Consider the following 16,937-nt stretch of genomic DNA (forward strand, 5'->3'; position numbering starts at 1 on the left):
CAGTGTGTTTCTGTATTTCTCCTGTTATTTTCTTAGTTGTTCTGCTTTTGAGAAAGCCAGTGAGCTTCTTAACACCTTGGTTAAATCATTTTTTTTTTATCTGGAGGGTGGAAAAGTAATTACAATTAACCAGTCTATCCGGGATGTTATTCACACAGGGCTCCCTTCCCTCGTGACAGACTCAGCTAAATTACAGAAACATTCCTGTTAAGCTTAAAGCTCTCAGTTAGTGACATTTCAGAGAGACAGGGAAAGAAAAAAGGAGACATGAAATGACTGCTTTTGTTTGTTGATCTTGGTTGCCAGGATTGACACCTGTCTGCCTGACTTGGGGGAATTTGGTTTCAGCTGCCACCAGTCAGCACTTGAAACTGAATTAAACCAACAAACAATTGGAAAAAGAAGAAAGGGAAAAAAAAATCAGGTTAGTGTTTCTTGAAATAAGAGTTTGTAGCTAGAAAGGTACCTCCAGAAAACCAGAAAACAAGTTAACAAACCAATAGGAACCTTTATTCAAAAACCAAACAGTAATAAATCTGTCTTTTGAAGTGCATGAGCCAGCATGATCCATACTGGATGCACCAAAAGCAGCCCAGGGATGTGATTTATTTTGAGATTCCCCTTCTTTCAAGACACCAAGTCAAGGAACTGGGCCAAATTTTTTTTGACAAGCAGGAATTGCCACAACAAATTCCTGTTCCTGTGGTGGATTTTGACTGATGTTCTGGTCATGAACCACAGGGCAATGACAAAATCCCCACATACAACCCTGCCAAAAGAAGGCAAGAGCCACTGGAAATCCAAGTTCAGTGCCCTGGGAATTAGGGATACTCTGAGTTTCTGGTTTCCAGAAAGGTTAGCCCAGGGAGAGTCCACACCACCAGGAATACAACCTTGCTTTCTCCTGCCCAAGCTATGAGATATTCACAGCATTCCTGTGAATCCAGCTGGACTGCCTTTACTTCATTCAGAAATCCCTAAATACCCTCCCTTAATCCCATTTCTCAGAAGTAACTCGCAGTGTGTCCTTGGGAAAAAAAAAGAATAAAAATCAATCTGCTCTGAAAAAGAGAAAAAAAAACCAACAAAGGAGAGAGAGGGGCTCAGAGAAGTCCTCAGGATATTTCCCTAAATAAGAAAAAAAAAAAGCAACCTGAAAAGGGAGCAAGAGAATGAAAACAAACAAACAAAAACCCTACAAATGGAACAAGGAAACAAAGAAAATTCAGGTTGGTTTCAAGTGGCATTGGGCTTTGTCTTTGGAAAGAGCTGGCCAGCTGGTGAGGCAGTCAGAACACAGCTATTTCAAAGGCCTGTAAAAGTCACGAGAGTCTTTCCAGACATTTAAACTGGGTTTGAACCTGGCCCAGGGGGCCTGAAGTTATCTTGCCCCCACCCAAGAGCAGAACTGACCCTGCATACATTTAATTTGGTCCCTGGACACAAACCCATGGGTGCCCACCCAGCTCCCTATTACCAACACTCTCACTTCTGCCCTACCAGGATGAATAAATCCAAAAAAATGCAGAGCAGAAATTTAAATATCTGTAGATTCAGGACCAGGACTTTCTCCAGGCTGGGTGAGGAAGGAATATTTATGCAGAGCTCAGCTCCATTTTCAAGCAGGCCATTGGGATTTAAGAGCTGCTCTCCTCGTTTTGGGGGGAGGGAGGAATGACACAGCAGGTTCTAACTAAGAGAGAAACCCAGAACAAGCTTCTAGAGCCTGATTTTCACCACCTGCTATGCTAATGGAAGGCACTGGCTTCTCCATTCCCCAGTGACACCCTCACACCCCCCCCAAGGGTGGTTGGATATCCACAGTAAGCAGTTCTTTGAGGCAGAGATGTTTTGGCCCAGTTCCTGAGGTTAAAATCAAGGGAGAGACAAAAAGAAATAGAGGGGAAAAAAGAGAGTTAGAAAGATGACTTGGTTGTCCTAAGACAACACTGAGCTACCATCATTGTATTCGCCTTCTTCATCAGCTGGAGCTTGAAGGGGAAAAAAGAAAAAGCAAAAGAGAAAAAGCACAGTGGTGAATCCCCAGCCAGCACTCTTCTTTTAAGAGCTACTATCCCCTCTCTCTCCCTGCTATTCTGGGAACTTCAGACTTTCTGGAGATCAAACAAGAAAAAAACCAAAAAAACCCACTTTTTTGGTGATTTTTCTCCATGTTCATCAAAAGCCAGCTAGAGAGACCACTTCCCCCCCCTGCTCTCTTTGCTCTTGAACAGTGTTTTTAACACTGTTTCCCCATCACTGGAAGAGAAAAAGGGTGAGAGGCTGTAGGTGCATCACATACCTTCTTCAGGGGCTTCCTCTGCTGGTGTTGTGGGACGAGCAGTGATGGAAAGACAGCAAATAGAGGAAAAAAGAAACACAAAAGAAAAAAATATTTAAAGGTTTTGGAAGCCTAAGAAAGAGACCAGGGAATGCACGAAGGTTGGGGAGTGCTGGGGAATAAAGGAATTAGTGAATTAAGGCAAGGAGATAAGGTGTCTGGAGAGGCTGCCAGGAGTTAACAATGCTGTAAGGTTAAAGGAGTAGTAAGCATGGAGATTAAAGGAGAAAAGGGCTGCAAGTGATCATCATAGTTAATATTTGTTTCTCATGTTTTGTTCTCTTCTACCAACCCCACTCCTGTTCTCAGCTTGCATGCACACACACTCACACTCACACACACCCTTGTGTAGCAACTAAGTGGAGTAAATCAGAAGTCGTGTCACATACCTGGCTCATGAACTTCGGGTGTGAAGTGTCATGGAACAAGGTGCAATGGAAAATAAGAGAATGAGAACGAGAAACCTGTTATTTCACACACCTGAAGAGCTTTGAGCCACGGGGGAAGAGGAGCAGGAGAGGAAAAGGAGGGAGGGAGGGGAGTAGGGAAAAGCTAAGAGGTAAACCACAGATAAAAATCAATGAATTAATTATATTTGAAATAGCTCCCAAACAGAAGTCACAGGAAAGGAATTCAGTCAGGTCAAACAGGCAGATTGATGATGATAGTGCAGTGCTTGAGAAAAAAACCCAAGAGCATTATATGACATAAAGCAAAAACTGACAGCATCGTGTCCCAGGGTTCACCTCAATTTGAAATATGCACATGAACATGGTCAGCACTCTCAAAGCAGGAGCAGATCCTTCCCTAGAGCAGCATTTCAGACATTTGGAATACACACAAGGTGGTTCAGAGAACTCCTGAAATACTTGCTGCAACTTCTCAGTGTGGAGCTGATTCCCAGAGAAGCTCAGTTCTCTTTTCTATGGCTAAAGCCATTTTCTTCCTTGAAGACAACTCAGATGTCTATATAAGTTTAGTGCTGTTCTTCACATCCATTTGCAATGTAGAATTACAAACAGATCACTTCATAGGAAGAAAAGCTTCAGGCAGTTCTGCATTTTATTCTTTTGGGCTTTTTTTGGCAAATGCAAGAATCAATCAGCAATGGGATTTGAGGGGCAGGTTTTGCTTTTCCCTCATCCACACACTGCTGAATGTTTTGCAAAGCAGGCAGATAAATACTGCAGGGTTTATCAGCCCTGAGTACAGCCAATGGGTCAAATTCTGCCCTGAGATTTGAAACAAAGCTTTCACTATAGGAAGAAACACTCATTCTCCTATCACAGTTCAGAATTTAACAGGTTAATTTAACCTTTTTACAGGTTTTGCTGAGCTATCCTTTCCCTACAGTGCATGTGCTCCTTTAGTACAACGTTCATCCAACAGGGTTTTTCCTGCTTCCTGCTGCTTGCATTTTGCTGAGGGAGGAAGAAAGAAATTAAAGCCTAAAAACATCAACCCCAAAGAAATGCAAGTTACAAGATCCCATGAGCAGCTAGGTTGGATCTCCTGTCCCCCTGCATTCACTCCACACACACACACACTGTCCCACCAGCCAGCCACTGGGAAGTTTAGAAGTTAAATCACATACCTGGAGGGGGGGCTTCATTTAGTAGGAGGTGTCAGGGGAAAGTCATCAGGAAGGAAGATAAAAGAATTAGAAATAAGTTATTCAGGAAGGGATCACCTCAAACTTTGGTAAGAGTAGGTTGAAGGAGGGTCGTTTGCAGGTGGGTTATAGGGATGGATTATTAATAAGAGTGGAAAAGGGAAGGAATTATAGTGGAGTATAAAGTAGACAGGGAGGGGATGGCATAGAAATGAAAGGTCAAATGAAATTGAATGATAAAACTTGAACGTTGATGAATTGCAGCAATTTCAAGCATGCAAATATCTAAACAGAGGGCACTGTAGGAACACTTTCCAACCCTTCAGTTGGAAAGCAAACATGCCAAGGAAGAGAATTTTACAAGTGGGCAGTGTCACCTGTGTGGCAGCTAAGCACATGCTGGTTTAGCTGCTGGGGGGAAAGGAGAACTCCTGCAAGGAGGGCACGCTTTGAGTGGATCTCTGTGTTTGCAGCTGAAGCTCCACCATCTAAGATCTTCCCCTGGCAAATACAAGGAGCTCTGGAGATCTACTCAGTGCTTTTCTCTGCTGCAAAGGAGTAGAAGCCCCTGGATGCTGCCAGGATGCTGCAGTAGGTGATAACTTCCAGGCAGCTCAGGGACCTGCTTCCTGCCCTGCCCACAGCACATTCCCAGCCTGGAAAATTTCCAGGGGCACTAAAAAGCTTCTTAGAAGGCAAGGCTTCAGTTACAAACACTAACTCTGCTTGTTTTCTCAAGGGGAAATAAATTTGAGGGAATCACAAAAATATTCTTCATGACTGGCTTGCTTCAACAACTCCTAATTCCTATATACAGGAATGCTTCAGGTCAAGACAGAGGAATTTAGATGCTTGGTTAGGTGGAAACTTTTTCAGCAAAGGAAAAGAATTAGGGCAAGAATCACATCACAGCAACAGCTATGAGGTTGTACAGACCAAGGCTGTGCTTGAGAAGTCATGGCAGAGGAAGACAGCATTAGTAACAGAGAAACTTAATAATCATACAGTGATGTGAAAAGCTGGGACAGTTTCCTTCTGACCTACAACTTTGTCTTTTAAGCTTGTTATAGGTCCATCTTCTTTGTAAAGTCTCCTTTTTTGTTATGCTTTGTGTTACAGAGGGAAAAGAATGTATGGGGAGACTGGAGGTCTGGCTTTATTGTTAATAAAATGACACCAATACCTGAGCAACACACAAGCAGTGAGCAGCAATGCAATAAATAGCAAGGGAAAGAGGGCCAGAGGCAGACAAAGCAGCTGAGATGGCAGCAATGACCCATAACTTGTGCAAAGCAAGGTCAGAAACCTTAGGACAGGTAAGAGACAGTTAAAGAATGGGGTTAAAAGGAGAGGAGGAGGATGTGAAAGGAGAAGCAGAGAGGGAAATGAGCAGCAGTGCCCAGGTGAATGTTGAAGTGTGAAGTCATGAAAAGATCAAGGAGAGAGCTGTCACCTCACCCCAACCCTGCTCTAAGTTCTGATCTTGTCTAAATGAAGAGGCTGCTCCCCCAGAGGACAGCAGAGACACAGCTGGGATGGGACAACTTCCATAAATCTGTTCCCAATGGCACAGAGTAATCACAGTTTAAAGGATGCTGCAAGTTTTTTGTTCCTTTCCTAGGGAAGGAACCTTATAACCTCCCCATGTGCAGTGTAAGGATGGTTCTGAGTCCACTCAAGGGCTGTGATTGCAGCTTACACACTGAGCTATTTCTTTACAAATATGTTATTATACTTCTCATGCAACAGTTAGCTCTTATCTTCATTATTAAGCATCACAGAGCAGAGGAAATGATTGCTGGTGGAAGGTGTAAGGAAGCTGCAAGTTACAGTTTATCATTAATATCTGATTTTTATCTGTTGCCTTCCACCACCTTTGAATTCCTGAGTATAATGTTCGAGTTACTGGTATCAATTCCCAACCAAAATGGATTTCTGCACAGTTCTATTCAGTTTCACTATGTCAAAACTCACGTAGATGTAGCTAAGATTTTGGTTAAAAAAATAGTTTCAAAGCCATAAAAGGCTGCATTGAAATTAACATCTTTACAACAAAACCTGGGTGGTTTGGGGAGTTTTTTGCCTTGTGTCAATCTCTTATTACAGATTTGCTCATGCTTTACACTACATACACCCCACATAATCCATAAAACAAATTTTTCAGAGGCATCTAAAATTGAATATTTATTTCAAAGTTTGGAACTCTTCCCTTGAGGGAAGAAAAAATTTGGAATATAATGTTTTGGTTCAAGTAAACAAAAATTAATTTTCAATATCTGCCAAACAAGATGTTCTTCCTTTTTTATTTTTTTTTTCTCGTTTGTTTGAAAAGTTCCATTTTGTCCCAATTCAGAACATGACCCAATTGTGAAACTGCCAAGTGCAAGTGAATGTCCAGCACACAATAACCCTTCAGATTGAGCAGAGGAATTCAGAAGTCACATACCTGGTTCATGGACTTCTTTAAGAGGGAGGTAGCAGGGAAGGAGATGCAAAGAAAGATAAAAGAATCAGAGGAAAAAACAGAGGATGATTTAAAAAAAAAACTTACAATTTTTTTGTTTATTTTTTTTTTTAGCCAGGGTGGGGGAGTTAAAGGGATAAAAACAATTAATAAGATTAAAAGAGAAATAGAGGGCACATATGGATGTCAAACAGAAACTCATGGATAAGGGGGTGAGAGGATGCTGGGAGATAAAAGATGCAGACTGACCTAGCTATTCACCATGAAATAAATCAAGGGCCATTAGTAGCTTTTGGCTGACAAAAATATTTACTTGTGTAGAAGCCAAATCCTTTACCCCTGAGTTTGAACAAAAAAAAAAAAGGGATACAACCTGTTCTTATTCATGTGCATAGAAATCCCAGTTTCTGCAGAAACCAATGGAGCTGCCATGGATTTCCTCAGTGCCCAGGATTTCACCACTGGTGGGGAGGATTGCACACCCAGGAGGGAAGCTCAGTGCAAGGCTGATTTGTGGGAGAAAGGATACAGGGAAAACCCAGCTGGACATGCAGGGATGGGGGCAGGAAGGCAACTGGAAGGGAAATGGGGTTGGGCTCATAGGGTGATGCTTTAGGAAGCTTGCCCATGGTTGGTTAATTACACAGATTGTTTTACCAGATCTGGATTGTAATTGACATTATGAAGTCGAGCAAAAATGCCACCCTGTTTTTGCATCATGCACGTTAATCCAGAAAAATACCAAGAGTTCTGGGAAAAGCACAGGGATTTTTCTCTGAACTGTCGTTTTCTAGAAATGCACTGCAAGCAGAATTATTCAACTCAGTTCAGTCCTTAGCCCAGCAGAACCCCAGGTGTGAGGTGGTGTCACTTGCTGCTTCTGACTCGAGCTGCAAGCACAGATTGCTGCAAAAAAAGTTTTCTCTCCGGGCACTGGGGGAGGGACAGGAGGAAAAGGGGCTCCTGACCAAGAGATGTGGCATTGCCACAGGGTCTGGCTGTCCCACCTCCAGCCCTGGTGCCTGGTGTAGAGGAAATGCTTTGGGGAGCACTATTCCCCTATCAACTGGTATCCATATCCATAGATTGGTTAGGGAAATGGGAACACTGGGAATCCACAAGCCTGTGGATTCAGGCATTGCTTTCAAACCAGGAGTTAGTGCTTGGGACTCATCCTTATCCTACAAGGGTGAAGGAGCCATCAGAGAGCATAAAGAGGATAGTTTTGCATCCTCCCTTCTTCCACCACCTCCAGAATTCCTTGGACACAAACCCAGGAATTGGGATGGCACAGCCTTTCCTCACAAGCTGTGGTAGGTGGGAAGAGCCACAGAGCAAAACACAAAGGAAGAAAAAAGCACTGGAAATATTAGAGCAGGATTTCACAAAGTTAAGGGGGAGGGAACACCTGGGAACATCTTGCAAGGAAATAAAAAAATCTGGATATGAAAAGCCCTCCTGAAAGTTAGGGCACAAAGGGTCTGATGTGTTAATAACATAAACCTGATTGAAGTGGCCACATCAGATGTCATTTGAGTTATATACAGATAAAGCCAGGAGCAGAATGCTCCTCACTTCCCAACCCTGATGCTCTCCCCAGTGGATTTATTCCCAGCCTGAGGCCAGCATGGGTTTGGTGACACGTGGCTGCTGTGACACGAGAGCCTGGACACTGCCTTGCATGAGGAAGAAAACCACCTTGAATCATTTGCAAAGCTAAAGTAGTGAAATGGTGCTTTAAACAACAGGATTTCAGCTGGAAAAGGGGTCCAAGGAAAGGCCACCCCAAGAACATCCATCCCCAAAAGGGGCACAAATCCTCCCTGCAGCTGCAATGGCAGCAGAGCAACCCTGGGCACAGATGCACGTTGGCCAGAGACCCAAACCACCCTGAATAGTCCAAAATAACCCTACCAGGGAGACCCAACCAGTCTCTGGCTTTTCAAACTTCATCCTTTTAAGAAGTTTACATTTCCCAGCAATTTCCATACTTTTTTTTGGTTTTTTTTCATGCAACATTTACCACAGAGCATTGCAGGGGCATTCAAGCAAGACAGGACATGAAGGGAGCCCAAAAGCCCAAATGGCAGCCAGTTTTATTCTGCATTAATATCCCTATTTATAGCTGCTATTTCCTTTTACCATCTTCAGGCTCACTGCCTAAACCAGAGCTTTCTTTGAAAGGCAGGGATTCAGGAGTCATGCCACATACCTTCCTCCTGAGGTTCTTGAGGTGGAAAGTGCCACAGGACAGGATGCAAAGGAACATGAAAAACACATTATTTCATGGGCTGATATTACCCAGGCTGAAAATTCTCTTGAGCCAGAGGGAAAAGGTTGATCCCAGGAAAGGAGGCACTAATGCCCAGATGGGGAAGGGATTTTTTGAGGCATCTGTGCCTGGGAAGCCATACACCATGTAAAAGGAACAGGGAACAACATACTGGAGAGGAGGGGGGGAAAAAAAAACCCAAAACCAAACAAAAAAACCTAACAAAGTCAAACGACACATGCTGAAATTTCCCTCTAATTCCAATTTTATAGTAAGAACCTCCTGCCGTTGCCTGGATGGGCTTTAAGGCAAGCTCTAGAGATGCAGGAGAAGCTGGGTTATCACCAAGCTGAGCTCTGCTGGACCTTGCACCAAGCAGTCCAGGTGGCCAAGAAGGCCAATGGCATCCTGGGCTGGCTGAGGAACAGCGTGGCCAGCAGGTCCAGGGAAGGGATTCTGCCCCTGTGCTCAGCACTGGTGAGGCCACAGCTTGAGTCCTGTGTCCAGTTCTGGGCCCCTCAGCTCAGGAAGGAGATTGAGGTGCTGGAGCAGGTCCAAAGGAGGCAACTGGGCTGGTGAAGGGACTCGAGCACAGATCCTATGAGGAGAGGCTGAGGGAGCTGGGGGTGTTGAGGCTGGAGAAGAGGAGGCTCAGGGGAGACCTCATCACTCTCTCCAACTCCCTGAAAGGAGGTTGGAGCCAGGGGGGGGTTGGGCTCTGCTCCCAGGCAACTCTCAGCAAGACAAGAGGGCAGGGTCTCAAGTTGTGCCAGGGGAGGTTTAGGTTGGAGATTAGAAAGAATTTCTTTCTGGAGAGGGTGATCAGGCATTGGAATGGGCTGCCCAGGGAAGTAGTGGATTCTCCGTGTCTGGAGATATTTCCAAAGAGCCTGGATGTGGCACTGAGTGCCATGGGCTGGGAACTGCAGCAGTAGTGGATCAAGGGTTGGACTTGATGATCTCTGAGGTCCCTTCCAACCCAGCAAATTTTATGATTCTATGAAAAAGCCACAAAACGAAGTAGTGGGTCCAGCTCCTCTTGCAGCACCCCCGAATCCCCCCCATCCTCCCCGGGGAGATGGCAGGAGCAGTTCAGAAGGCCATGGCACATACCTGCTTCTTGGGCTTTGCCAGATGGAACACAGCAGGGAGCAAGAGCAATGGGATGGAAAATGAGAAGAAATTAATGGGAGGGTGGGTGAATGAAACAGGGGGGTTAAAAAAAAACCAAAACAAAACGGGGGGGGGGGGCATGAAATGGAGAAACAGAGGAGGAGACGAAATGAGAAACAGAGATAAAATGGAGAAACAGAGGAGGAGATGAAATGGAGAAACAGAGGAGGAGATGAAGTGGATGCAAGCAACCAAAGCACACACACAGGGACAAGAAATGTAAAACCTTCAGGACCTGGGTGCTGCAAAACCCCTGAGTGTGGGTTCCCTGCTTTACCCTGGGGCACAAAGCTTTGCAAATCCAGAACCAACACACCCTTTGGCTCCTTCTGCCCGGAGCACCACGTCCCAAACATCTCAGTGCAAAGGGTGGGTTTCTGTTCCCCCTGCCCAGCTGCCCCATGCAAAGTGGGGCCCCCACTGGGGTTCCTGTCTACAGAAATATAGGTAATAAAATCTGGTGTTGTTGTTTATGTTATATATTGTTTAGATTGTATTGCTATGTATTATAGCCTGCAAATATATTATATGCCACACACAGCATAGAATATTCCATGTTATCTGTAACATGGAATATTATCTATAGATATATACATTATATACACTATATAATTATATACACTATAATTATTTTATATTTTTTATATTTTATAAAATATTTTGTATTATTTTATACTGTATATTATTATAGTGTATATAATTATATACACTATAATTATTTCATATTTTTATATTTTATAAAAATATTTTATATTATTTTACATGATATATTATTATATAATATAATGTATTATTATATAATATATATTATTATAGCTATTATAATATATTATTGTAATATATTATTATTATATACACTATATATAATTATTTCATATAGTATTTTTATAAAAAATATTTCCTCTTTTTATATTATTTTATATTATGTATTACTATAGTGTATAGTATTATATACACTATATACAATTATTTCCTATTTTTATATTTTATAAAAATATTTATATTATTTTTACATTGTATATTATTATAGTGTATATTATATACACTATATACAATTCTTTCATATTTTTATATTATATAAAAATATTTTATATCTTCTATTTTATATATTATATATTATTATAGTGTATATAATTATATACACTATATATAATTATTTCATATTTTTATTTTATAAAATATTTTATATCATATTATTTTATATATTATATATTATTATAGTGTATATACTTATATACACTATATATAATTATTTCACATTTTTATCTTTTATAAAAACATTTTATATTTTACATTCTTTCCTATTATTTTACATCATACATTATTATAGTGTATATAATTCTACACACCATATAACATCAGATGCTATAGAACCTGTGCTATGCAACATACGGCTACACAGACAGCTCACCCCAGATGGATTTTTATTTCAAAATCCAGCCACAAGCTATGCAAAAAGAAACCAGTTGACAGCTGACAGAAACCAATTATTTGTCTGCAGGCATTAAAAAAAATTAATAAAATTAAAATTAATCTCAACTCCTGCTGCAGATGGGATGGGGGGGCAGCAGTGGGGTCAGCACAGCCCCCGTGTGCTGCTCATGGGGTGCAACAGATGCAAGACAAACCCTCTGGGGGTGCTCAGCTGCCCCAGCATCCTCCTCCTGCCTCTTGTTTTGATTCTCCCACCTTCCCAAAACTGAGCCCTGGTGTTGGGAAGGAGGGGGCTGGGAAGCTCTGTCACTTACCTTCTTCTTGAACCTCTTCTGCCCGGGGGAAACAGCAGCAAAAGGGAAGAGGAGGAGAAAATTAATGCAAGAAATCTCTTATTGGAACATTCTTGAGGTTTACCAAGCTCCCAGGCAGTTATGGGCAAGAAAATGAAATGATGGAATGACAGGGTGAGAGAGGATTAAAAATCACCTTTTAATGGGCATATTATGGGGTTATAAAGGTTACTGACCTTTTATATGGGGTTCTAAACGTTACTGAACTATGGGGTTGTGGCCACAAATGAAAATTATCTTAAGAAAAGCATCCAATATTTCATTCTTTATTAGAGCTGGCTGAAAGTTTCTAAAACTGACTTTTAACCAAAAATAAAATGCCTTTTTTTTTGGCTTGAATCTTTTTTTTTTTTTTTCCTGAAACGGTGAAAAATTTTGCCAACATTTATCCATTTTTTTGCAAATGTATTTCTGAATTTCAGCAGAGGGACACAAACTTTGCAGGGTGTCACCTTTAAAAAAAAAAATAATCTCAATTTTTGGAGTGAAAGAAAGGAACTGGACATTGTTGTGACAAAAAAAAAGGCAGTTGAGTAAAAGTGGTAGGCCAAAATAAAGAAATAGATGCTAAAATAATAAATACATGTTTTCCATATACAGATATGTATATTTGTATATGGAAAAATATATACATATGCAGACAAGTATATATGTATAATTTTATTTATATACATGGGTGTATATTGTATTTTTATATATGTAAATATGTGTATATATATTCTATATGGTTTGGTTTGGTTTTTAAACCAAAGAGCAGGCCTGATTTCCAACCAGCTCAATAAATGCCATCAATGTCCATCATGGCATTGATGTCTGGGGCTCAGGACCAAGGCTCAGCCACTGGGTATGAACCAGTTCCTGGGTTTTCTCACACACATTCTTCCTCTAAAATGAGAAAGAAAGCAGAAGTCATGTCACATACCTTCTGCCTGAGCTTCAGGTGGCAAATGTCATGGAACCAGAAGCAACAGCAAAGCAGGAAAATGAAAACAGAAAACTGTTAGAAATTGATCTTGGAGTGAGCTCAGGCCTGGAGGAAAAAGTGGTTAGAAGGTGATGGGATGATGTTACATGGAAAGGAAATGGATGACTTGGGAAGAGAGCACAAAGGTCAAGCACAAGTGGGGAGCAAGGAGAAGATAAACCTCAAAAGTGATGGTCATGCAGATTAAAAAAATAGGAAGTCACCTGCCTATTCATATTAATCATTAAAGTCTTGAAACTCAGAAGAAGACAGTTAGCAAAGGAAGGAGAAAGGCAAGAAGGAATGGTTCTCCTTTGGGGAAGGCTTGTCTGGAGATGCAACACCCTTTGCTTTCTCTTTGGACGTTTGACAAGGCATGAAGGATGGAGCATGAACATCACCTTCACCTCCCTGCCTCTGTCCCTCTCTGACATGATGACACTACAGACATGATGAGGGCTGAAGGCATCTCAACAACCTGCTTAGCATCACTGTTTTCTTTTTTTGAGCCCTTGATTCCCTTGGAAGCAACACTGGGGGATTTGAGACATCCAGAGAGAGAAAAATGTGCCTTAGGGTAGGAACATCCCCATGTTCCATAGGGTAGGAGTGAGCTCAGCCACAGTCACACCTCTGTTCCCACCACTGCTGCTGACAATCAGTCAGCTGCTGCAATTTGGAGAAATTCATGGCCATAAAACTCCCCTCTGTGTATAAAGTCACCAAGACAGACATCTGTCTATAAATTCCCCAGGACAGACATCTCCACACAGGGCTCAGTCTGTGTCTCAGAGCTATCTCGTGCCTTCCACCTGCAAATATTCCACCTCCCAGCCACAGGTTTTGCTCTTCACCCCTTAGAAGATGCCTTGGACAGATCCAAGGGCAGATCCTGGAGAAAAGCCCAATGTTTGACCCTCACCTCTGTCCCAGACACCCTGGGACAATGAAGGGTGACACTTGCCTCAACTAAAGCCAACTTGTCAAAAGTGCCCAGCAAAGACACTGACACATCCTCAGAAATCTTCCTCTCCCTGCTTCCTACAACACCTGAAACAGCCCAGGTGAGAGAGGCTTTTCATGCTCCATCTTTCCAGATCTGCGTTCTGTGTCTCACAGCTTGTCAAATCTCCTTTTGCCAGCTAAAAGCATGTCAAAAAACTTCATCTTTGCCAGTCGGTTCTCTGCTTCACCTTTTAGACCCCTGGCAGTGCTTTGCCAGGTGCTCCTCAGGAGCTGGGCACCCCCCTCCTTTTTCTTTTCCAAGTTGGAACTCGAGAGGTGGATGTGAAATGGAAATGTTGGGATGTGTGGGCTCTGTGCCAGTCCCTGCTTTAAAATGCTCTGAGTTTAAGGCTAAGTTGGCTTCCAGCTTCACAGCCCATCCCTACAGCTCCCACCAGGACTGGACTTCACCACAATGGGATGCTCAGAACCTCCCAGCTCCAGCTTGGTTGTTTTCTGGGTTCCGACTGATTTCGGATCAAGTGTTTCAGGTGGCCTTTAGTGGCAAGCCCCAAAGAGAAGGGTGGAAGACAGACAAGGAGAAAGCAGGGCCATGAATGGAAGAAAGATCAATGACATTCCAAGGTTATTTGTTACCTTCTTCTTCGTATTCCTCTGCATTGAAATAGGGGGGGGGGAAGAAAAAAAAAAGTCAAACAAATCAACCATCAGCCTCAATGCCCCCATAGGATACCCATGGCAGAGCCCTGACCACTCACAGGGATGCTGGGCAAGGTGGCCTCTGAGAGGCCACTTCCAAGTCAAATAAGCAAATAAATATACTTAGAAAAGATGAAGTCTAAAAGGGGAGGAAGGCAACACTGTATAGATTTTTCTCATGGGAATTCAGGCATACACGCAGGATAGAAGGAAGGAGGTGGCAGAGAGGGCCTTAAAGTATAAGAAGAAAACATCAAAGAAAACAAACATATATTTCTATGTCTACTGCTTGCATATATTGTCGGTTTCTATGTTTTAAAACACATAAAAGCAGCAAAATAAATAGCCAGCAGATGGCAGTGCCCCTACAAAAACCGTAGTGTCCTCACAACCAGGACAGCAATTTGGGGCCAGGGGTGTAAAATCACCAGACACGGGTGACAGTCAGATCAACAAGCAACAACAACAACAAAGAGAAGATATCTCAGCTTTGTCTAACCAAATCAGCATGGCTTTTGGTAAAGTATCACCACTAGGCAGAAAGGAGAAGACAGACACAGCCTGTGAATGCTGCAGACCCACATGGAAGCAGAGACAGATTGCAGACTTACCCTCTCCTTGATCCCTGTGAGAGAGGAAAAAAGGTTATTGAAACGAGAGGAATATTCTTTCCACTCTGGATTATTGCAATGCTTTAAATCATATACTGAAGCAACCCAGTGCACTGCCTTTTCAAGCCTGTTTCTTCTTTCCCCCCTCTCCCTGGGCTCTTCCAGCAGCCATTTGGTGGAAAGATCAGGAAAGTAAAGGGTTTGCACTTTGCTTTAAATCCTGTTCCTCATTCCATATGGAATAATCTGCTAGGGGGGCACAACATTTGTTGCATCTGGTCTATTTGTTAAATTTGTTTTGTTAAACCAGGGCAGGATGTGCCTTTTCTCCCACCCTGCTTCATTCCTCCTCCTCCAGGTGTAGTGCCATGGCTGCTGGGGACAGGCAGAGAGAGGTGGAAGGCTGTCAGGTGAACACTGATGGGACCCTTGGACACCTCAGATCCAAGCTGCTTCTTCCCCACTGCTTCAGGGGATGCACGGAGTGGTACCCAACATCTCCTCCCCATGGGGATGCCCTTGCTCCATCCCTGGAGCCAAGCTGAGCAGCTGAACATGCAGGTGGCTTTCTCTCTACTTACACTTCCTCGGTATCAGACATGTTGGCAGTGAGTTCCTAGACAAAAGATGAAGAGGAAAGAAAAAAAAAAAAGAAAAAAAAAAGGAAGAGAAAAAGGTGTTATTACTGGGAGTGCCTCCTGGGAAAATGCCAAAGCAGGAGCAGATGGGTTGACATTTGAGGACAAAAAAAGACAAGCACCTGCTTTTCAACCCAGCAGCCAATTCCCCACCACCACTGCCAATTTGGGAGCAGCAAAACCTTGGCCAGCCAGGTCAGAGGAGAAGTAGAAGGGAAGAGGAAAAGATCAACTGGAAAGACATGCCCCAGCAACCTGGCTTTAAGTTACAAAAACTCCAAAGCTCTGGGAGACAGGTGTCCTCTTGCACCCATCTGACATTTCCATCACTCCAGAAAGATCAGAGAAATTTTTTCTGCTGTTACACTGCTGCAAGTGGGAAGGCACCAGCTCCAAAGCATTAGTCAGAGCTAAATAAAAAAACTGAAGATGCAATATACCCAGCCATAACTATTTCTTTGGCAGCACCCAAAAGGGCCTGAAGTAGCAATGTCTGGCTTATAGAGCTACTGAATGAATGAATAATTATCTGTTGATTAGTTTAGGGTGAGAACTGCCCAAATGGGGCTTCATGTGGCTATAACCAGCTGGATTTATCCCACCCAAGCCTTGCACCATGGGGCAGAAATGACCCCAGCCGTGGCCCTTTGCAGTTCTGCACAGCCCATCACCCCCAGAGAGCTGCAGCAGAGCAGTGCAAGGACTGAATATGGACCCTCTGATGAGCTGATGTGGGCTCTGCTGATCCTTACAGCCCCAAAATAGGTGTAGCCAAGCCCCAGCCACTCAGAGGGTGCAGTGCAGCTCTTTGGGGAGCATCCTGGTCACATCCCCCCTGCAGCAGGATGGTGGGGGAGCAGCAGTGCAATGCCAGGGCTCAGCTAAAAGCAGCCTCTGCCCTGAGGTGAGGGGGAGAGGGAGGGGAAGGGACCCCAAAACTTCCTCCAAATCCCCAGTGGGTCTTAAATTAGAAGAACCCTGGCTTTCATGACTTCATTGCTCAGCTGACATATGAGAGACATCTTGAAGGAGCAGGTGGGCTGACTTGGGTTCAAAAGGAACAACTGCAGCTCAGCAGCTTTCTATTTCAGAGGAAGGCTGTAATCCCATAGGCTCCAACCCTGCCCTATAAGGGATCCTCTCTGATCCCCAGCAATGACCTTGGGCACCACACGTTAGCACCAAAGGGATTTAAACCCCCCCTGTTTTAATCGGTGACAAACAGCCAGCATTTTTTTTCTGCTAGTTCCTCATTTATCCTCTTTCTGAAATTCAGCATTGCCCTGGAAGCCGTGCCAGCAATGCTGGGTTATGACCCAATCTGAGGAGCTGGACAGGAGGATGATCTCCTGCAAGAGGACAAAAGGTTTGGGGTCAGTGAACTCTTGGTCCCAGGCTGCTTTTAAGGTT

At 43.2% G+C, this 16,937-nt stretch overlaps 1 protein-coding gene across 22 annotated transcripts in view; it reads right to left on the reverse strand.

Moving 5' to 3' along the window:
- Positions 1-16,937, reverse strand: part of TNNT3 (troponin T3, fast skeletal type) — a 32,112-nt gene that overhangs the window by 11,933 nt on the left and 3,242 nt on the right. The window contains exons 2-11 of one of the 22 annotated variants that reach the window (XM_030451352.1): positions 15,471-15,505; positions 14,890-14,903; positions 12,572-12,583; positions 11,611-11,628; positions 9,803-9,847; positions 8,630-8,644; positions 6,400-6,414; positions 3,936-3,947; positions 2,731-2,742; positions 2,303-2,323 (exon numbers count right to left, since the gene is read on the reverse strand). In XM_030451352.1, coding sequence (XP_030307212.1) covers positions 2,303-2,323; positions 2,731-2,742; positions 3,936-3,947; positions 6,400-6,414; positions 8,630-8,644; positions 9,803-9,847; positions 11,611-11,628; positions 12,572-12,583; positions 14,890-14,903; positions 15,471-15,490 — 184 coding nt within the window. In that variant the 5' untranslated portion in view covers positions 15,491-15,505. The remainder of the gene's footprint in view (positions 1-2,302; positions 2,324-2,730; positions 2,743-3,935; positions 3,948-6,399; positions 6,415-8,629; positions 8,645-9,802; positions 9,848-11,610; positions 11,629-12,571; positions 12,584-14,889; positions 14,904-15,470; positions 15,506-16,937) is intronic. The other 21 variants (XM_030451337.1, XM_030451329.1, XM_030451342.1 and 18 more) reach the window with 21 other exon arrangements.

This window comes from Calypte anna, chromosome 5 (assembly GCF_003957555.1).
Source record: "Calypte anna isolate BGI_N300 chromosome 5, bCalAnn1_v1.p, whole genome shotgun sequence".
NCBI classification, from domain to species: domain Eukaryota; kingdom Metazoa; phylum Chordata; class Aves; order Apodiformes; family Trochilidae; genus Calypte; species Calypte anna.